Source organism: Dasypus novemcinctus, chromosome 25 (genome assembly GCF_030445035.2).
Source record: "Dasypus novemcinctus isolate mDasNov1 chromosome 25, mDasNov1.1.hap2, whole genome shotgun sequence".
Lineage (NCBI taxonomy): Eukaryota > Metazoa > Chordata > Mammalia > Cingulata > Dasypodidae > Dasypus > Dasypus novemcinctus.
The window spans coordinates 24,928,356-24,949,971 of NC_080697.1; the positions used below are offsets into that span (position 1 = coordinate 24,928,356).

General features: G+C 50.4%; 1 protein-coding gene across 1 annotated transcript in view; it reads left to right on the top strand.

The window, feature by feature from the left end:
* The first annotated feature begins 5,286 nt into the window (after positions 1-5,286).
* The window catches only part of EBF2 (EBF transcription factor 2), a 203,450-nt gene continuing 187,120 nt past the window's right edge, over positions 5,287-21,616 (top strand). Inside the window, exons 1-6 of the mRNA XM_004466523.5 lie at positions 5,287-5,970; positions 8,450-8,606; positions 9,687-9,750; positions 10,000-10,055; positions 10,560-10,633; positions 16,715-16,783. Of these exons, the coding sequence (XP_004466580.1) occupies positions 5,840-5,970; positions 8,450-8,606; positions 9,687-9,750; positions 10,000-10,055; positions 10,560-10,633; positions 16,715-16,783 (551 nt within the window). The 5' untranslated portion in view covers positions 5,287-5,839. The remainder of the gene's footprint in view (positions 5,971-8,449; positions 8,607-9,686; positions 9,751-9,999; positions 10,056-10,559; positions 10,634-16,714; positions 16,784-21,616) is intronic.

Below are 21,616 nucleotides of genomic sequence, written 5' to 3' on the forward strand. Positions count from 1 at the left end.
TTTCTCTTTTGCCACCTGAGACGCGTGGTGTAGGTGTAGGTGATGGTGATGTGTGTGTGTGCAGGGATCGCCTGGTAGCTCATAGAATGAAATTCTAGCTGGTGTCATATTTTATAGCCCCGGGGCCCATAACCCGGTTGGGGAGACAAGTGCATTACAGAGAAGAAAGTTGGACCTGGAAGCCAGGAGTGCTTGCAGAAAGAGGCGACTTGAGGAGGGGGCGCGGGAGCCTTTTGTCACCTCTCCCCATCAAAGGAGGGTTCCTGGACTCGTGGGACGTGTGTGTGCGCGCCAGGCCGGGTGAGCGGGCGTACATGTGTATACGTGTGTACGTGTGAAATGTGGCAGCGCCGGCCGCGGTGGAGTGTGCGCTCGGCAAAAATATGAATAATCAACACATAGCTCACACCTCGGCGGCGAGCGGGGAGGGAGCTGGGAGCTCCCCGGGGCTTTCCTCTGCCGGCTGGCGGGGTGGGGGCACCGGGAAAGGGGGGGGGGAGCATTTCAGAGTAGTTCTTCAGATATCTTTTCCTTTGATTGATGTCAGAAACCGAAAAAAGGAGGGAAGAAAGTCACATTTGACTTTTTTTTTGTTTGTTTAAAGGCCTCACCCTGCCCGCCATTGCGGCGTGTTAGAGGTTGGAAACCTGGTGTGCGTCTTTGTTCCCCATCCGTCAGATGAGACACCACTGGCTATCTTCGGTCCTCATTTTGCTCATCCGTAACATCGGGTCAAATAAGTCCCACTTGGAAAGTGTGGCCGTCAGGTTTAAGAGAGAGAGTCTGTGGCAGTGCCACCCAGGACGTGCGCGGGCGGTGTCCTGCCTCCGTTCGTTTGTAACTGCCTCTCAGTCTTACCTGGCGACAATACCTGCTCGATTGGGTCTCTCAAGGCGCGCCAATCTGTCCCTAGATCGTTGCGACTTAAGTACCGCGGTGACGGAGATGCCACCTCCGGCGCGCTTAGTCTCCTGGAAGGGGCTGCAGCCGGCCGGTTTACCCCATCACGGCCCCAGCCCGGGACCTGGCGTGCACGCCATCCCCACCCAGCCGGGGAATGGGCCCCCGGCGTGCGCGTGGAGGCCGCGCCAGGCGCTGCGCTCTCCACAGACCCGCTGTCCCCCAACACAGGTGCCTCGCAGGCAGCCGCGCCGCGCCCCAAAGGCTGCCACAATTGGCTCTCTTGCCCTTTCCTCTTTTCTGCCTCTGCTCGGGCTTCTTTGCTCGCTCTGCACAAGGAGTAAGGGAAAGGGAAGGAAGGCATTTCCGAGGGGAAAAACTGAGGGCAGGCGGGGAAGGCCAAAGGAGAAGAGAAAGAAGATAAAGAGGAGGAAGAGACTTTCTCGAGGTGCCACTGTTAGAGTGGACTCGGGTCCTTCGGTCAATTTTGAGTGAGCTCCCCGCGGAGACCCAAGGGGCCTGGGTGTGACAGCATGTGTCTACAGAAGTACTTCCGCACCTTAGCGTTTCTGCAGCTGTTCCCGCTCGAATTCTCCTCACTATTTAAAACCAAAACCAAGAAGCGAACCCACTTCTTACAGAACTATACTAAAAGGGAACTGTTTGGTGTCGGGAGCAGGGTCCTCCTGAGTTACTGGTTGTGCATTTATGAATAGTTTTTTTTTTTTCCTCTTTCTCTCTAGGAAATTCTTATTTGTGGAGCACACAAGGCTAATTTCCGTAGGAAAGATGCCAACGTTGAAATTTGGAATGGGAGTTAATAAAGTTGGATATTTAAAAAACCATTTCACGAAGAATTGTGAGCTAAATATTCGCCAGGACTCTGACATAGCGAGCCACGCCATTGATTTCTACTCCGGCAAAGAAAGAGCAAAAGTTCCTGCGAAGAAAGGAACAAAAAATGAAAACTCATGCCCAAAGAGTGGTTATTGGGATCTCCATTCATTACATTTGCAAAATCCAGACTGGCTGTCCCTGTGGATCGAATTCCCCGGATACTAGCCCGGCTCTGTACTTCCGGCTGCGTAGACCCAGCCGCCACCGGTGCGGGTCCCTGCGGGTGGGAGTGAAGGTCGTGGGGGAAGGAGTGCGGTTCTCACACCTACGAATTCATCCCAGGGCCCCGCCTAACGAGACCCGGGTCAGGAGAGCACTTCGAAGAACTAAACCCGAACCTCCGATCCCGAGAGACGCGGCACCGGGGATAACTGGACAGGACGAGATTAGAGAAACCCGTCTTAAAACCAGTGAAGAGAAAATTGAACATCTCCCACTGAGGTGCAGATGTGAAACTCGCAAAGGAAAAAACCGGGGTGGGGGGCTAATTTTGGGAAAAGAGTGAACAAAGGAAGGGAGAGAGCAAAAGACGGAATACACCCCCGTTTTGTGTAAATAGATTTTCGTGAAGAAAATTTTAATTTTCCTCGTGGATTTTTCTCCATCTCGGGGAAGCACGGGACGAAGCTGGCGGCGCCGGGCCCGGGAGGCGCGCGCGGGCCTGGCGCCCCCGCCGGGCCGGGATTCCGGGGCCGCAGCTGCGCCCGCGCGACCGCGTGCGGCTCGGGGCGGGCCGGCGTTGCCCGCTGGAAAAGGAGATTTGTTCGGGTGTAGCCGGAGGCGATGGAGACGCGAGCGACCCTCCCGGCGCAGCCGCCGCCGCTCACTCCATCACTAACTAACGCTCCTTCGGTGCGGGTGGCCGATGCCGCGTCCACTCGCTCCCCCAAACCCTCACACACGCAAATTAAGTCTAACCGGGTTGACAGAAACGCTCCCGGCTCCCCGAAGGCTGAAGCCCCGCCTCGCTCCGCCGGGGTCCAGCAGAAACTTCGACGTTCCCGGCTTGCCGCCAGAGGGGCCCGTATCAGCCCCGCGTTCTCCCCAGCGCCCTGCGCGACAGCGGGGAGGGCGCCCCTAGCGCTCGGCGAGCAGCCGCATCATCCACCTCCCGGGTCAAAATTTCGGGGCCGCAGCAACTCAAACTACCTCTCGACGGGGCTCCGTGGCCCCTCAACTTGCCCCGAGGGATGGAAGGGGGGGGGAGGAGTACCCTTCGTGCGCGGCGGTCCGGGTTGGGGAGGGCAGCAGGGAGTCCAGAGAAAGGACCAATTCATTCGCTTCCTGAGGGGCATAATTTGGGCGGCAGCTGCTGAGGACTAGTAGAGCCTGCTCCCAGACCCCGGCTTTGCCCTTTAGCCCTCGCCAAACCCCGGCCCGAGAGGCAGGCGGTCCGGAACAGGCCCGGGGCCACTGCTGCCTGGCGGCCCCTTGGGCCGCGCTCCGCACCTTTCCCGGTCAGCACCAAGGTCCAGCCGACCAGAGACGCCTGGGGGGAAAAAAGTATCACTGGACTCACTGCCAGGTCTTGAGGGGCTCACCCTGGGCGCAGACGCCAGACAAGGATGGGGAGGAAAAGTTACCCAAGGCTAGGAGAGAGATAGAGGGCCGGGGTTGAAGACTCCGGGTGGTTCATTTTTACAGGGGCCGAAATTACCCATAAAACTGGCATATAACAGAATTGTCTAGTTGAAACAGTGTAGTAACTTCCATCCCAGCAAATTTCCTCCCCACCTTCCCTCCTCGGGACAACTCCTACCGACCTGGCTTTCACCACGGCCGCGTTCCCTTTTGGACACCCAGTCGCCCTGCATTGCTCTCCGCCCCTCTTGCCCACCGGGGCGGACCAAGCCCGAACCTTGGGGTCTGGGTGCCCCAGTCCACACTGAAGGCGGGGGTTCCACGTTCTCCTTCCCTTAAGTCAACCACCCCAGTCCCTTCGCTTCAGAGGTCTGTGCAGAGGCGGACAGCGCGCTCGCATCGGGTTTTCACGTGAATGAATCATCGCAGTAGAGACCCACGCCGCCTGCCGGAGCGCTATCCCGCCCACACAGTCTGGAGCCGCGGTTTGCACCCCGGGGTGGGGTGGAGGCGCCAACCGGTCCCTTTCTCAAGAGAGCGGCATTTTCTGAAAGTGCGAGCTTCCTATCCAGCCAGGCACGTTGCAAGGCGCTGTGTCCTCTAGCGGCAAACTCTCGCAGTTCATTTATAAAGTGCTCGCCTACACTTAAGGGCTCTGGTTGGGAGTCAGATCACACTCAAATGTGAGTCCTAAGTGCGGGGAAATCCAGGCTTTCGCAAAGGCCCTCTCCGTAAGGAGGCCCGGAGACGCGGGCGCAGTCGCTCTAACTACGGAACAGCTGATTGTCTCCTCCACGGCAGATGGTCTTTGAGCACAGATTTGCATTCATTGTCTTCAAATCTGTTTTCGCGCTGGTGTTCTAGATTTCAGCAGCAGATCTCTGTACAGATCAGAATACAAAAGGAGAAGCAAGAAAATAACACCCAGCCAGGAGGACTTTTAATAGGCACGGCGAGCTGCCTGGCGCAGTTAAAAAGCCGTCTAGGGTTTCAGCTGCTGGGCTGAGCTGCCGCCGCCTCCCGGCCATCGGCCTGCGGCGAGCGCCGCGGCGACCGCGCGCCGTGGACAAAGTCTACGCGACTGCCCCGCTGTCCCCCCTCCCGCTCCTCGGCCCGCTCCCCGGGACCTCGGGAAGTCCGGGCGGCGCGGGGAAGGGGGAGGGCGCGGAGGGGGCGGCTCCCGGGAACCCGCGCGGGCGGACCTCGCACTCAGCCTGCCACGGCCTGTCAGCAGCCTCTCACGCGCACGGGTGCGCCTGCCACTCGTCCGCCCCGGGCATTTTCCTGAGCTCCGCGGCCATTCCCGGCTCCTGTTATTTATTTGAACAGCACTCGAGCCTCGTCGGTTCTCCCCGCGCCAGCCCACGCGGCTTTCATTTTCATTCATCACACATCCTTTCTCTCAACAGCTTGCAAACCACACACAAAATCTGGGTCACCGTGTAACTCCACGACGCTCGGGTAACGGGGCTGCTCTGGGGGGCGTTTGCACAAACGTTTCTTCACAGTCACGTCTATTTGTACACAGACCTAAACCCGGAGGAGGAAACTGCCTCCCGGCAGGCAACAGAAACCTGCGTCTAGAGGCAGGACCAACGGAGGCTTCCGGCTCCCGCGGTCAGGCCGAGCAGGTGGCACCCCAGCCCGGAGATCCTCGCTACCCCGCGTCGGCGCAGGGTTTGCGGGCCCTCAGCCCGCGCACGCACGTGGGGTCCAGACAAGGACGCGGCACCCGCAGCTTTCTGTCCCCTTTCACCTCCCGGACTCGGAGCCACGCCGAGCGTGGCGCGCGCCGCCGGAGGACGCCCGGCGCTGACCAATCCCGAGCGCCCATGCAAATGAGGCTCCTTTTCGGGCCCCGGCTCCGCCTCCGGCGGTACCGGCGGTAGTAACCCATTCATGGGGCCCGCGCTCGGCTGCAGCCGGGCTCGGTGGCGCTCGCAGCCACCGCCTCCTCTCCGCTCCGGGTCTTCCCCTTCCTTTTACAACTGATCCTGTTGGGATTTTTTTTTTTTTTTTTCTAAATTGGAGCGGTGGGGAGGAGTAGGGAGGTGGGGAGGCAGGAGGTAGGGGAAAGATTAGGCAGCCATCAATCTCCTCCTGTTTCTCCCAGAACAGGTGATGTTTCTAAATTGTATCACTTTCTGGATACAGAGCTGCGGCTGGAAGGATGCGAGCGAGCTAGGGCAAAGGGTCTGAGAAGGCAGATCTGAACTTGCGGAGGATAAAACACAAACTTTGTTTACATCAGTCCGCCACCTCGCGTGTGAAGCCAAGAACGGGTTATCTTTTTTTTTTTTTCTTTTTTCTTTTTTCTCCAAGAGACTCAAACTTCAGCACCTGATCCCCTTTCTTGGATTGCTTTGGAAGAAGACGGTTTGGTGGCCACTTTGGGAACAGACAAGACTGTGTTATTGTAACTCTTATTTTTAAAGCGACAGTAGAGGATCAGACTTTTTAAATGTTTGGGATTCAAGATACTTTAGGAAGAGGACCAGCACTGAAAGAGAAATCGCTGGGCGCGGAGATGGATTCGGTCAGGTCCTGGGTTCGGAATGTCGGCGTGGTGGATGCTAATGTCGCGGCGCAGAGGTAACGAGACGGCCGCGCAATTACTATGCTCTCCAAGACTCTCCCTCGTTTCCTCTCTCTCTCACGGTCCTTCTTTCTGTCTCTCTCTGACTGTCCCCCGCCCGCCCCCAGCCTCTACCCTGCTCCCCATCACTCCCCCCTCCATCTGTCGCCCTGGCCCCACGCGTTGGGGCTTGCCCTCGGGCAGGCAGGTCGCTGCAGCCAGGGGACCACTTACCCGGCAGCCAACACTCGAGATTTTGAACTGCCTGGGTCGTCTGGGTTTCTCCCCACTCCTTCCCCGCAGAGCACTCTTCCGGAGGAAAAATAACAAGATAGCATCCAACATCTCGCAGCTCAGCCCCTAGTCCTCCGAGACCCGCCCGGCCCCAAGCGGAGCGGGAGGACCGGACTGGGCGCCACGGCCTCGGGAAGAGAGTCGGCTTCCCGGGGACCACGGGTTTCACCGCGCCGCGCGCGAGCGCCTCTCCCCCGGCCTCCTGACGGGCGATTCTTGGAGGCGGGGAGCCCGGCGGCCAGATGGTGGCGGCGGCTAGAGGAGCGGGAGAGGCCGGGGCGGCTCCCCCGGAAGGCGAGGCGGCCGGGAGCTCTGGGAGGAGGGGAAGTGGGAAACAGGCTGGTAGGGTCGGAGAGAAAATAGTGGGTCAGACGCAGGGAAGCGGGATGGGGGTGGGGGGCAGATAAAAGAGAAAACAAAAGAAGTAAGAGCGGAAGGAGCCCCAGAAGAAGGAAGAGGCAAGGAGAGGGGACAGGCAGGGATCACCAGCCGTTGGTCGTCGGGCCTCTGAGGTTGACTGTTTCTAGAACGTCGGCCTGCTGGGATAGTGATCGCCTTGTATAGGGGGCCACCCCAGGAAGACGTTCGGTCTGAGTTGGGATTCAGAGTTGGGATTCAGAGCCTCCGTGTCCTCCTTAGTCCAAAGAACCCAAGAACTTCTCCCCACGACTGGCGCCTCCCCACCCGCTATCCTTGCCACCCACCGCTACTCGCAGGCATCACACGGAGAAAGTGCCCTTTTCCCAGACAAGCCACGTCTCCAGGTGTCCCGGGTAGAACGAACATGCCGCCAACCTTTTCGGAGAAGCAGCAGCAGTCGCGCCGCTCCGCGCTTCTGCTCGAGCCACAGACGCGCGGGGCCCCGCGGGCAAGACAGCAGCTGCGCGGACGGGCTGGGGGCTGGGGCTGGAGCCGAGCGCAGCCAGGCAGCTCCGCGCAGCTTTTCCTTAGCCCGGCTCCTTCGGGACGGCTCGCCCACCTTGCTTCCCCAGATTAAATTGAGCTGTAACAGGTAGCCCGAGTGGGAGGATTCTAGCCCAAACCCTCTACTCCTCAGAAGAGTGAAAGTGCTCCCTCCCAGCCGCGAGGGGCTGGCAGGGCCAGCGCCGCGGGGCAGCTCCCGCCATCTGCGCGCTCGCCTGGGCCCCGGGTCTCGGGCTGCATGTGGCCGGGTGGCCACTTTGGCCCCGGGCGCGGCAGGTCGGTGGGGGACATGGATGCACACCCTCGATACGCTCGCGGGTGCCTGCCTGGACCCCTAACTTTAGCTTCGCAGGCGGCAGGTTTGGCCCGCGCCGCCGGGAGCCGCGGCGGGAGCGGGGATGCCCTCAGCCCCTGGCGAGGACACTCTTTGCTTTTTAGTAACATTTCGGCCTCTCCATGCCCGGCGGCCCTCGGGTGTGTGTGTGGGGGGGTGGCGGGGTACGTGGGGTGCTTCCACAGTGTCTCGGCGGGCACGGTGGCCAGCGATCCCCCGAGCTGGTCGTGAGGGCTTGCCCCACTGCTGTCCCGAGCGCAACTTTTTGGAAAAACAAGGAGGGTGGGGTGAAGCCTCCGGGTCTAGGACGGAGGAACTTTGGCTCTGGGTTTTCCGCCAGTTGTCCTTTGGAGGGTCCTGTCCCCCTGCATCTCCAAGTTAGCGTGGGGGGTCTTCTGGGCAGTGGCGCCAGGATTGGTAACTCAAATGAAGGACAAGGGTCACATCTTCAAAACTAAACGGGATAGTTATGACCTCAAGCCCAAGTACCGTCTCCGGGTTCGGAGCCAGCGGTCGAGCCACCTGAGAGTGAGGGAGAGGATGCAGGCGGCTGGAAGAGACAGGAAGGGGCCGCGGTCTCCAGGAGCCGCTCCGGGAATCGCTCCCGGCCTCGGTCCGCAGCCCACGTCCTTCCGTCTCCACTAAAGGCCGGCGGGTGAGCCCCTCGGCGCTGGGACGCCGGAGGCTGGACCACCAAGCGGTGGCGCAGAACGGCCAAGGGTGTCGGCCCTGCCACCAACCCCCCGCGGCCACTGCGACTCCTCTGTGGAGTGTCGACCTCCTATTCTGAACCTGGAAAAGGCCTGAGGGTCCCAGGTCTCTGAACCCCGCATGTGGACCCTTGCCCCTTTGCGGTGTTTGGGGGGGGGGGGTGCCTGTTGGTAACGTGTCTGTCTTTTCCCCCTTTCCCGTGTCCGGTGCCCCTCGCAACTCTTCTTGCTCAGTGGGGTCGCCCTGTCCCGGGCCCACTTTGAGAAGCAGCCGCCCTCCAACTTGAGAAAATCCAACTTCTTCCACTTTGTCCTGGCGCTCTACGACAGGCAGGGGCAGCCGGTGGAGATCGAGCGCACGGCCTTCGTGGACTTTGTGGAGAACGACAAAGTAAGTGGAGATTCCCCGCCCGCTCCCGGTTGCGGCTTAATAACTCCCTCCTTGCAAAACACTAAAGATTTCATTTGTCACTCCAGACACTCTTGCGCTCTCATCATCAGGGATGATAAATCGAGGCTCCTCACTCCCAGCTTCTAAAGTAGGTTTCCCGGCATCTTCTCCTGCCCCAGCTCCCACACTCTGTGCTGCCGAGAGCTGTGGCCCCTCTGTCCACCTAGCCTCCTGGTCATGAGCTGCACCTGGTCGGGGACTGACCATGGAGCAAAAGCCTTTTGATTAAAATGTAGTTAAAAAGTATACCCCCCTTCTCCCAGTTACTTTTATTACTTTGCACCTGCTGGTGTGACAAAGTGATGTGAACTGGCACTCGGTGGAAACCCACAGCCCAGCTTCTGTATGCCTTCCCAACCCAGCCTTCCCCCCGCCCCATGCAGCCCCTGCTAGGACCCTGGACCCTAGTTTGTGGGCTGGAATTGATCTCAAATGAAGGACATTATTCAAACCAATGTGTGACCAAAGGGAAAGACCCTTACTCTCAGTCTCCACAGTTGCAAAATGCAAGATTTAGAGCAGACGGTTTCTGGGGTCCTTTCCAGTGGAGTCTTCTTGAACTCGGGCTTGGTCCCTGAGCTTGTGGCCCTGGCGGATTCCGAGCCTGGCCGGATAGAGACCGGATGCCCCCTTCCAAATGACAGGCCTCTTCCCCTCTGCCAAGAGATTCGAGCCTCTAAGGACAGAGTAAGGTCAACCGGGGCCTGTTTAAAGGTAGCATTGGAGCCGTGCCCTTGTGTTGCTTTGGGGGTAGCTCTTCCGAAGTCATTTTTGAGGGTGAGAGAGACGGGCAGAGAGGGTCAAGTGGCCGAGAGCCATGACAAGTTTCCAGAGCCAGCCATGGGCAGGCAGGCACTCCTACCCTTTAACCGGGGCCTGGGCTGGGGTTGATCAAGGCGACCCTTTGGGCAGGAGAAAGGAGGTGGGAGGCCCTGTGGGGGGCTGCTCCCTCCTCCTACTCTCCTTTGTGGGGCTGGAAAGCTTGGGGAAGGGGGATTCGAAAGCCGCCTGTCCTTTCAGGAACAAGGCAACGAGAAGACCAACAACGGCACTCACTACAAGTTACAGCTCCTCTATAGCAACGGTGAGTCCCCCTGCACTCCCCTGGTAGGGAGCGGGCTGCCGGCCCAGAGGCAAAGAAGGCAGGTGGCCTTGCCTCTGTCTCTGGTGGGTAGCCTTCAGGGTGGACCCCGGGGAGAGCAGGGCTGTGGGAAGCTGGTCTCTGTCCCCAGGACCGCTCAGCCTGGGCGCCGGCTCCTGGGCGACCACAGGTTTGGGGTGCCCGGGCAGGGCTCCGCAGCCCTTGACTTGTGTCTGCCCCCTCCCCCTGCAGGCGTCCGCACGGAGCAGGACCTCTACGTCAGGCTCATCGACTCGGTCACCAAGCAGGTGGGCCCCGCCAGCCCCTCCCCGCAGGGCGCTGGTCGCCCTCCTCCGCCCGCCCCCCAGCCTGTCTCCCACCCTCCCCTCCGCCTTCCGCGCCCTCCACCGTCAGCCTTCACACCCGTTTCACACTGACTCGCACCTTGTCCGCTTTGGGGAAAAAAAATTTCCCCCGTCCCCTCAAATGTCTGTTTTCTTTCCGACTGGGGAGACGCTGGGGGCGGCGGGAGGCGACCAAAGGGATGCAGGCAGGAAACAATTATGGGGAAATACAGCCCTTTCAAAAATTCCCTTTTGCTAAGAAATATTTCCTCCCCGGGACAAACGTTTCTACTATTATTTCGCTTAAATGACACCGGTCAGCCACTTCCTGTGCTGCGCGCTGGAACTCATAAAGAGGTGCAGTGAGCGAAGGGGGAATGATTCTGTGCTTGTTCTAAAGTTCTTGCTCTCTCTGTCCCCCTACCCTTTCCCATACCTTCCCTTTTCTGCCCCCCACCTCTTTCGCAGCCTATAGCTTATGAGGGACAGAATAAGAATCCGGAAATGTGCCGAGTCCTTCTGACGCACGAGGTGATGTGCAGGTAAGAGCCGCCTTCTGCGCGGGGCTCTGCGGGAGAGCCCGGAGGTGAGCGCCGGGCGCGCGGGCAGGCCCGGGGCTGCCTTGCAGGAGAGAGGGTGCGCGGGGCAAGGCCTCGCCCTGGGAACCGAAGTCACTAGACCCGCTCCCCAACCCGCGGCAAGTTACTGTTAGGACTCGGCAAGGTAACCCCAGGTCGACTCAGGATTCCAGCCCCTCCGGTGTCGCAGGAGTTTCCTCCACCAGGTGGAAAGTCTCCGCTGCGCTTCTGTCGGTCTCGGAGCGTGGGGCCCCTGCGACCCAGGCCTGGTTTAGAATTGGGGACATTCCCTGAAACTCTCTCTGCCAGAGACCCGCCGACTCGGCCGGCTCGGAGTAAGTTTCTAGTCGAGGCCACTTGTGGAATTACCGATTCACTCCGAGTCAAAGTAGCGGAGCCACGGCTGTCCCGGCCGGGGCCACCCTGCGTCCCAGTCGCGCTTTTCCGAGGTGATTCCCACCTTCCTCCGACCCTCCGCCATGGCTGTGACTCCAGACCCGTTTCCTTCCTCCCGGGCAGTTGCTTCTCCTGTGATTCCCCGTGTCAGGGGAGTTTCTTAGGTCAGGTAGAAGCTCTGGGTGGAAAGATGGGTAGGTTCCCCACCCGTGGGTGGGAGGGAGAAATCTGGGAAATCTGGTGTCTGCAGCAACAGCTGGTTTCCAGTGGGCAGGTTGTGAAAGGTGCATTCTGTTCTCATTTCTACACCTCTTCCCTCCTTCCTTTCATCTTCCTTTCAGGGATGCAATCCATTCCGTTTTCAGCCTGCTGATTGCCTGCTTCTGCTTGGCTGGGAGACAAAATTTTTAAAAGGAAAAGGAATTCACCAACATACTTATTTTTTCAAAAATGTTTATTGAATGCCCAATACGTGCCAGGTATAGGGTGTTGGGGATTCCACAGCAATGAATATATTTGAAAAACCCAACCCTTTGAAGATCGTGGTTATTTTACTCTAAAAATGTAAATGTTTATTCCACAGGCATTTTTCTTCTTCCAAAATCTCTGATGGGAGGGAAAGCTTCAGTTGTTCCTTACTCTGCTATGGCTTTGTTGAATGTCTTCCAACTCTAGATTGCTAGTTTTGGGTAATTTTAAGCAGTCTGATTTGATAAAGATTGTTTTATGGGCAGCTCCCTGGATGCAGCCTGGTCCCTCCCTAACCTAACCAGAAAGAAACCATAACAATCAGACATGTTTTGGTTTTGACCAAGTATTAGAAAAACAAACCAGCCAAATGTAAAGTTCCACTCTGCCGGTAGCCTCAGCCGGGTAGCTGGATGAAGTATGGGGGGGTGGGGGGTGGAGTAAACAGATAGGTCCTCCTTTATCCTGGGAACATTGAGGGATGCCCCTTGATAGATCACTTCAGAAAGAAAATACTTCCATGTAACACTGAAATTAAATAGACAGAACCCGTTGATTTGGTTGGTTAATCCAAGGGCAGTTTTCCCTTCCTCTCTACACTTTCAAATATCTTTATTTGGGGAGATCATCTTAAAACAAAACAAAGCAAAAAACTGGCCCATTGTCTGAGGAATTATACCTATCACTTTAAACAATATTTGGATGCCCCATCCAGCTGCAGTTAAGCCTGACATTTTTATTTTTCAGCCCAATCAAATCCTCCTCATTTTATGCTGTTTAAGTAGCAGCATCAATTTTTAAAGCCTCTAGTTTAGTCTGCATTAGTAACACAATATAAAAATTTAATGTACTGTAACTTCTCTGCATTTGAGACCTGGGAAGATGCTCTGCTATTTTCTTTCCAAACTAGAATTTAAAACAAATATTAATTATGGATAAATAAATGATCCACTGGCTGGATACTATATTTGCATTGTGTGTGTGTGTGTGTGTGTGTGTGTGTGTGTGTGGTGAGAGATGAGGTGGGATGGGCGGCAAATACTGGATGCATCTAAAAGAGAAGTTTTCATTCAATCTGTCAGTTAGGGCTGGTTGATTTTCCAGTAAGGAAAAAAGTTCCTTCTACATTTTCAGAGGCAGCTATAGCAGTCAATGTTTGAGAGCTGAATCTGATGCCCATTTCTCCTCGGTGATTGCATATACTTAGTCTCATTTGCATATCGTTCTTGGGCATACCTGGGCACAGCCCCCAATGTTTTTATGTTCTGTAATCTTTAGTAAAAGGCTCATAATTTGGTGTTTAGTGTTAAGGGGCAAACAAAGAAAGGGGACAAAACAAATCAAAATAAAATAACTTTTCCCTCCCTTTCCCAATTGTTTCCGCTCTGCTCTCCCCTGTTTAGTTCATTTTGCCAATTATTTGCAAGGAGAAATCTAGTTGTTATGTTGCTGCCAGCCACCTCTGCGCCCTCAATGCTCAGAGGGTTAAAAGATATTATAATTTGAACAGAAGTCGTCTCAAGGCCTACAGCTGGCTAATAACAGAGTTGTATTGAGCACGGGCAAACCCCACAGCTGTGACTTTTCGCCACAAGGCGCAGGCTAGACAGGGCCCTAATCAGATGGGCCAGCCGGGCAGTGGGGCCAGTGTCTTTATCGGCCAGATGGTGTGAATTTAGACACTTTTGTTATGCAATCGCAGGGAGGAGTTGAGGAGAAGAAAACAAAACAAAAGCCACCATGCTGTGCGCTTATTTGAGTTTGAAATTAGAGACAGATTTTTGAAAGTTGAGGGTTGAATTTTAAAAACCATTTTGGAGGGGAAAGGAGCACATAAGCTTGTCTCAAATAGGAATTTGGCTGGCTGGACACCCTGGGTATGTGGCTGGGGCTTTGCCCGCCCCACCCCCCACGCCATCTCTCATCCCTCTTCTTTTTCCCTTTCTGAAAAATCCAGGTAAGATTCAGGATTGTGATGAAATTTCTTCTCCCTTCTTCCCCCAGTTGTTTGATGCTCTGTCTTTCCCTCTTAAAGTCTCAGTGTGGAAATAGGGAGGAGGAAAGAGGCCTGAAAGCAAATTGAGAGAATTTCAGGTAAAAGGGTCTCCAAATAAGTTCTAGAATAAAGGAAACTAAACCAAGTCAAACAGAGGAACAGCTTTCCTTTTCATTGATTAGTATAAAAGGGCACTCATGAGCATTCTCTGTAGTAGTTGTGAACAGAATCAAAACTAATTGCCACTGTGTTTCATTTTTTCCTTCTCCTATTTTATAGTCATTTTCTTTTTTAAAAAAATACACAAATCAGAAACTTCAGACTTAGATACTTGCTTGTTAGAAAATAACCCCAAAACCTTTTAACTAAAGTAGCCAAATCTGAGGTTGGTCACTCGGGCTTTGTCTATACAGCAGTTGGAAGGGAGAATTGAGTTTGTAATTTGAGTAATGCAGGGACCCAATTTCTTAGCGTGGAGTATCCCCAAAGATCCTAAAGTGATTGTTTAGGAAGGTCAGTTCCTGAATTCCTTCAACTCTCCATGTCCCTTTGCTTATTTTAATATTGCTGGTTTAAGGATGGCTGGATGTTATCTAAGAAATGAAATAAAGAACAACTAGGACATAATAGACGAGCCTTTTTCTTTACAAAAGAAAAGAAAAGAATTAGCTTTGGCTTAGAGAAATTTTAAGAAGAGTTGAAATGGTGCAGATACAGCCAACTGCTGTTGTTTTTATACCTTTATTATTATAGTTCAACAGCCAAGTGACTTCTACTTCTGTTCTATGCTGAATATCAACATTAGAGATTATATTTAAATGTTACTGTTGGAAAATGAAAGATTGAGTCCTAAAGTTTCTCTGCATTTTTCTTTGAATACCATTTCCTTCCTTGAGTTGATTCCCCCACATTGTATTACACTGGCTCCAGGCATACATTTTTATCTGTTTTTCTTCTCCTCCAGAGGAAATCCCAGTGGAAAGCAGCTGAATTCAGCTGAGCAATTTTGCAAACTTACTTGGCCTCCTCAGAGTCATTCCTTCCCAAACTAAACAGATTGGCACACTCTGACAGAGTGGGCTCTTCTAATTAAATTGTACCCAGCATCTCACACATATCTGGAGTTAGGTTGACATGCTGGGAATGTCAAACAAGAGTCTAGCTTGAAGGGCTTTTGGTAACTAGCATGTATGGGTCTTTTGAAATTGTGTTGTGAATAAAAGAAGTTTGCTGGAGCTGCAGAGGTATTACATTGACATAAGGAATACACCAAAAATAGGAGAGGTGGGAGATGGAAATAGGTGGGGTAAGAAGTTGGGAAGACATACAAGCATTCTGGGAGATGGGAGAGCTGCTGGCCAGCATTTTTATTGGTGTTAATCTTGCTTTGGATTGAAATTTTAAAACTTAAGACCTAGTATAATGTCAAAGGCAAAATATTATTTCAGAAAGTCTCAGTGGCTAACTCTGGTGTTTAAGAAAGTTGAGACACTTTTTCTTTGACTTTCTACTAATTTGATTGTTTCTTGAAACCTCATTGTGCCCATTTGGTGAAAAATTTTAGCATCTCAAGTATATTTTACTTTCAGAGAATGGTAGACTTGTTCACTGAATAATGTAAACATCTAAGCATGTGAGAAATGGGCTCTTTAAATATTTTAAATCTTTGTTAATTTATTTTTAGTTCTGTGGACAACCAGAGTAAAAATGGACAGCAGACTTCTACGAAGTAAATTTATTACTGGGCTGGTGTCAGGCCTTTGGGTCCTTGCTACCACATGGCATCCCTCTTTTTCTTACCCTGACATCATTTTTAAAGGGTGTGCTGGGAATCTCAGGGTCTCATGGACTTCTTAAACCTAGCAAGGTCCCATCTCACAAGGTTGAGATGATCTAGTCTGACAGTTTCACTTAATATAAAAGGGAGACAAAGGCCAGAGGGGTTAAAGAACTTGCCTAATTTTACACTGCTGGTTAGTCAGAGTTGGGTTAGATGCTAGAGCCCTAATTAGAAGTTGAACATTCTATTACACCATGTCATCTTTGGCTACAGAGAAACCATCACTGCAAGAGCAGTGCTCATGTATAGTTTGGTTATTATTGCCATTTATTATAGTTTGGTTATCATTACTATTTATTAGATGTATTCTCCAACTGATATGGACAATAATGTTTTTATTACAAGCTATTGCAAGGTTGCCTCTTTATCTACTCCAGTTGATAGAGGGCGGTACACTTGAATCGAGAGTTATTCAGATGTCTGTGGCCCTGGCAAGCATCAGACTGGCAACATGGGGAGGTGATTCCCAGTGTTTTCTCTACCACCAAATTTCCTTTACCCTTTTCACATTTGTCTAAGTATTTTGCACCTGTACCTTTCGATTGGAGTGTTTTGCTGTCTGCTCAGGACCTTCTGAATATTTCCTTCTGTTATAATTGCTCTAGGGGCTTCTCTTTATCTCTTCTTTCAGATAATCCTACTAACGTTTATTGAGCTTCTACCAGGTGTTCAGCACTCTGCAAGGTAGAAGTCTTGGGGGGTAGAGTTTTCTACACTGGGACTCACGTGCTGTGTCCCATTTCTGTCCCGGACTTGGTGAAAATGATTGTAGATATCATCCTACAACCCCCTGCCACATTTTCTTCCCCTTTTAAAATGTATAGCATACTTCTGATCTTTTTCCTTCCTCTTTAGTAAGTGATGGAAATGAATGAATAAATATTTATAAAGAACACTGAGTTTTCTAGAGAAAGATGTTATGTAAATAGTGTATAATAATTAAGGCAGCTACTTGTTGTCTATTTTATACATTTTCCTTCTCAATCTTACTTTATTGGGATAAAAAGACCTAAAATATACCAGCTTATGATTTTATAAGCATTGACCACTGAGCTGAAAGTGACCTTGTAGACTTAAAATCCAAGTGTTCATGGCTGAGATTATAAATATTGCTCCCTAGAATGTTGTGATTTGCTGGGAATTACCCAGCTAATAGAGTGAGAATTTGAACGAACATCTTTTGGTTCTTAAGTTCTTGGGTTTTTTTTTTTTTTTTAACTGTGGCCACAAATTCTGCTCTCAGCTTATAATTGGGAGGCTAGGCTATGTTCTTACATGATATGCTCATTGTATTTTCTTAATTTAATAAATCTATTTTACTCTTTGGTTCCTTCCCTTTCTGCAGTCGGTGTTGTGAAAAGAAAAGTTGTGGAAACCGAAATGAGACCCCATCAGACCCTGTCATCATCGACAGGTAGGGGAAAATGTGATTTTTATCATTTTGGGTTTTTCCCCGCCCCCCCTTTGTGACCCTCAACACCAAGTACCGCTCATTTGGTGCATTGCCATAAAGTTGGTTTCATGTTATCTTCAAGGCCTTAAGCTAGTCCAACATGTATTTCCTCTCTCCAGTTGGCCTTCCTTGGAAGAAGTCAAAACGTTCCTTTTTGAACATGCGCTTCTAAATCTATGATGGCATTTTATTTCCAGGTGCACTAATTTCAGCTTAATGAGGAATCTGTGGATGGTAAAGGAGGCTGTCTTTCCTATCTGACAGGGTGTGGGCTCAATCAGCTTCCTAGAAGGCTAGTGTGCCTCAAGTTCAGTATCAACCTCCGTGGTCAGCGCTTGCTGCTGGGCTTGAAGGGTGTCAATCAAGGTCAAGTTCAGTATCAACCTCCGTGGTCAGCGCTTGCTGCTGGGCTTGAAGGGTGTCAATTTAGGTTATGATTTTAGAGATTATGACAAACTCTCTACTGCATTGAGTGAAATTCCTTTCTGCCATGAAAGATTGCATTCTGGGTTCTGTTTTATTCAGAGTGGGAAAGAGTCTTTGGGTCAGGATGTTAATTCATTAAAATATGATTTAGGCATCCTCCACTGTCTGTTTTTGTGATTGGAAACAGAACTTACAAACCAACTAAGAAATACCAAATTAACTTCCAGCAATCATGTAATTTTAAAGAAACCTCATATTCCCACCCCTAATTTTTTCTCTTTCGTTAAAAAACGGAATAATTCCCTATTGCTTCTTTCTGTGGGTTTTCGTGTTTCTAGCCAGGTCCTGAAATGGATTGGAGAGACCACAGTCTCCAAAGTTGTTATTCCAATATTCCAATGAATTCTCAATTGGGAGAACAGAACCGCTGGCATTCTTCCCAGAAAATCAGCCTCGTTTCTTTGTAGAAAGTATAGAATAGTCCTAGGAATTACGAATCTGATATCCTGACCGTGTCCTAGCGACTGACCTTGGACGAAGCACTTAGCATCTTTTAGGTTGGAAGGTACTACCTGCTGCTACGTGTTCCAGGCTAGTGAAATATCAATGGCAGATTTTCAGTGTTCTCTGAGATGCTTGGAAGAGGATAACCAAAAATGAAATGTTTGTTGGATGTGTATGGTTTCTTTGCCATTTTAGGGGGTTCAGGAGAATACAACTTCTGTAGTTGAATACAACTGTAGATTCTTCAGTTTTTCTGAAAGTGCATAGAAGTTAAAAAGTTGCAAGAACTTTTTGGGGTCAGCCGTCTTCTTCATTTTATAAGTTAAGAAACCAAATCCCAGAATGGTGACATGACTACCCATGGTTACACAGCTGGTTGGGACAGAGCTGGCAGTAGAACAAGGTTGTCCCTCTAGACCAGTGTTCCTCTCGCTGCCTCAGCAACCCTGCTCCAGTACTTTCTCTGTTCTAATTATGTGAGTTGGGTGTGCTGATTACACGTGACATTATTTACCTGCTTCCTAGGATGCCCTTGGGGTCCTTTGGGGAATTTGAGGTATATGAGGGTAGCCTAGATCTAGTTCCAGATTTCTAGTCTTTTCTAGTGTGTAGACTGAGCTCACTAATCTTCATCTAGTCTTTTTCACTGACTTGAGCTCCCCTTTGAAGAAGGGACTCTAACCTTATGACTGTTATATCATTTCTTGTAAGAAACACCCTGTAAACCAGCTATAGAAATGTTTGCAAACCTGTAAATACTAACCTGGACCTTACATCTCATCAGCACACATCTTAATGGCACTGCCCTTACCAACAGTTCTTACCTAAAAAAATCTACATGTAACCTGCATCCATGGATAATTGTTGACTATGCTTATGTTTTCTTCCTATGCAATACAAATGTTTCATGTGTAAAAGAAAGTCCAATTGTTTTGCATTTCTGGAGGGAAAAGATTTTCATGTTAGATGCCTTCATAGTGCTAGAATGCCTTAAATTCTTCTGAGGTGGAAATTGTATCTTGGCTATGTACAATGGAGTTTTATGTGACTGTGGCATTTATTTTTACTGTCCTGTGCACAATAAAACAGCCCAGTGATGTCTCTGCCCCCCTTAAAATATGTGTTACTTCCGAAATGTTGCACGTCTACAGATGGAAACATACATACCGAAGGTACTGTAAATTGACCAGTATCAGGTTTTAAGAGAACCTATTTTATTATAAACAGATGCATTTGTTCAGTTTACTCATTGTAGGGCTTTTGATTGAAAATTTTGTTCCCTCACTTGCCTTATTGCTCTTGAATGTTTTGGGGCTTACCTTGGCTTTCTTGCCTTTATTTATAGAAGTAAAAGGGGATAAAATCAGGTTGTCAGTTGTTGGAGGAAGGATGGGTAGTGTTATCCAGGAGTTTGGTAGAGCTGTGCATCTGGTCCCTGGGTTCAATGTCCACCAGCTTGGAGGTGATGAGTTCTCCACAAGCACCAAATGGGTGCAAAGTAGTCTATTTTGGGTTTACTCTGGGTGTAGATAGACCTCTCTTCTTTGTCCTTATTCCTGTAATGCCAACTAATTATCTCCTCCTCCTCACTCGACCTATCCAGGTGCAGTTAATTTACACTGTCTCCTTTAGTTTTCTCACACAACAGGCACGCTCCACTCTGGCTCAAGGGAAGCCTGTTTATTCCTTTGGAATAGAGCTTGCTTGGGATAGGCTCAAGGGTAGTTCCCAAGCTTTTCATCCCCAAGGACCCCTTTTATTGTTTTTCTCAGTCAACCCAGGGTTTTGCAAGATTTTGCCTGCCAAACTGTGATTAACAAGTAATAATTCAGTTGTAATTCAATTTCTATTAATCAAAGACATAGAATGGCAAATAAAAATCTCATCCCAGAAATGTCTTGGATGTCGTCAATGGCCAGTGAGAGTTTCTTATTAGGGTCAGCCGACCAGTGTCACCACACAGACTTGATAGACTTCCAGCTAGAAGACAAAACAACTAGACTTTTCAGTTAGCCTGTGTGATCACATCTCAGGCAGCTATTCAGCTTCCAATAGGCTGCTTAAAATATCAAGGGTGGCTTTTATTACCTGGTGGCCTTTTAATTGAACACCACTGGATTCTACAATGGAGTACTCCCCATCACTGACTTAGTTCTCCATTTCCCAAGAATTAGCCCCAGATTTGGCATTTTTTCCCTGCTAAGCTACTCCTTGCCTGGATATCTCTAGAGACATAAATTTATTTCTTTATTTTCAGTTACCCTTTCAGCATGCTTTTGTGAATTCTTGGGCAGCCACACCCATCTCTACAAAGCCAGGTCAACACACAACCCAGCAGGACTTGCTGCTGAATCATGGGTCTCCAGCAGAGCCTTCGTTCTGGGTAAAAATGTGTAGGTGTGTGTAGTGCAAGTAGGACTTATTAATTTTTAGTGTAAAAATCCAAAGTCCCTATCTGAAAAAAAAAAAGCATAATAAAACATAACAAAAAATAAAAATAAAAAATTCCTTACTTCCTTCTTCAGCCTAAATCCTTCCTACAAAGAGTTGTGTGGTAAATTAAAATAAAACGGCTCAAACTGATTTACATTTTGTGGTTTCAACCTTGTTTGTCTTGGGCCGTGCTTTCTTCTGTATCTGAAAACTTCTGAATAACTGCTGAGTCTCTGGGGTTCAGGGTAATCTGTTGGCTCATGTGAAGAATATTTTAGGGACAGTCTCCCTGACTTGGGAGAAGGAAAAAGGCTCCAGTGGGTCCTGTCCTTTTAGCTCCCTAGAAAGTCAGATGTTAGAGGGGGAGATTTTCATTTGACTCTCTATGGGCTTGCCCTGCCCATGTACACACTGGCAGGGTATTTTCTATAAAAGGGCAGATCCCACCTATTTCTCACATAGTAAATGGTTCAGCTTTTTGTCTTAGGACATTGGTCTCACATATTTCTGAATCCTGGTCCCAGTAGGACCATTTTAATTGTTTGACTGATGGATTTTGTTTATTTTCTTTTCTAAGAGGTCACACAAATAATAGAATGACCCTCATTCAAAAGGTTTCTCAAAAATATCTGAGTGCTTAGTTGCCGGTGAGAAGTTTCCTGACTACTACTACTACTACTACCACTTCTCCTCCTCCTTTCTTGTTTTTTTTTCTTTTAAAAAACTTTTATTGAAGTTTCTCATTCATAGATGAACATACATAAGCAATAAGTGTATCATAAAAATTGTAAACTTACAAAACAAACATGCATATCATCATACAAGGCTCCCAAACATCACCCCATCACCAACTTGCGTTGTGAAATATTTGTTACAAACTATGAAATACCATTGTTAAAATAATACTACTAGCTGTGGCCCAAAATATGCCATTTGGTGTATTTCCCCCCCAACCCACTGGGTTATTTTTTTTTTTTTTTTAAAAGATTTATTTATTTATTTAATTTCCCCCCCTCCCCTGGTTGTCTGTTCTTGGTGTCTATTTGCTGCGTCTTGTTTCTTTGTCCGCTTCTGTTGTCGTCAGCGGCACGGGAAGTGTGGGCGGTGCCATTCCTGGGCAGGCTGCTCTTTCTTTTCACGCTGGGCGGCTCTCCTTACGGGCCCACTCCTTGCCCGTGGGGCTCCCCCACGCGGGGGACACCCTTGCGTGGCACGGCACTCCTTGCGCGCATCAGCGCTGCACATGGCCAGCTCCACACGGGTCAAGGAGGCCCGGGGTTTGAACCGCGAACCTCCCATGTGGTAGACGGACGCCCTAACCACTGGGCCAAAGTCCGTTTCCCCCACTGGGTTATTAACACCCAGCATTAGCTTTATATATTTGTTATCATTTGTGAGAGAACATTCTCAGGTTTGTTCTGTTAACCACAG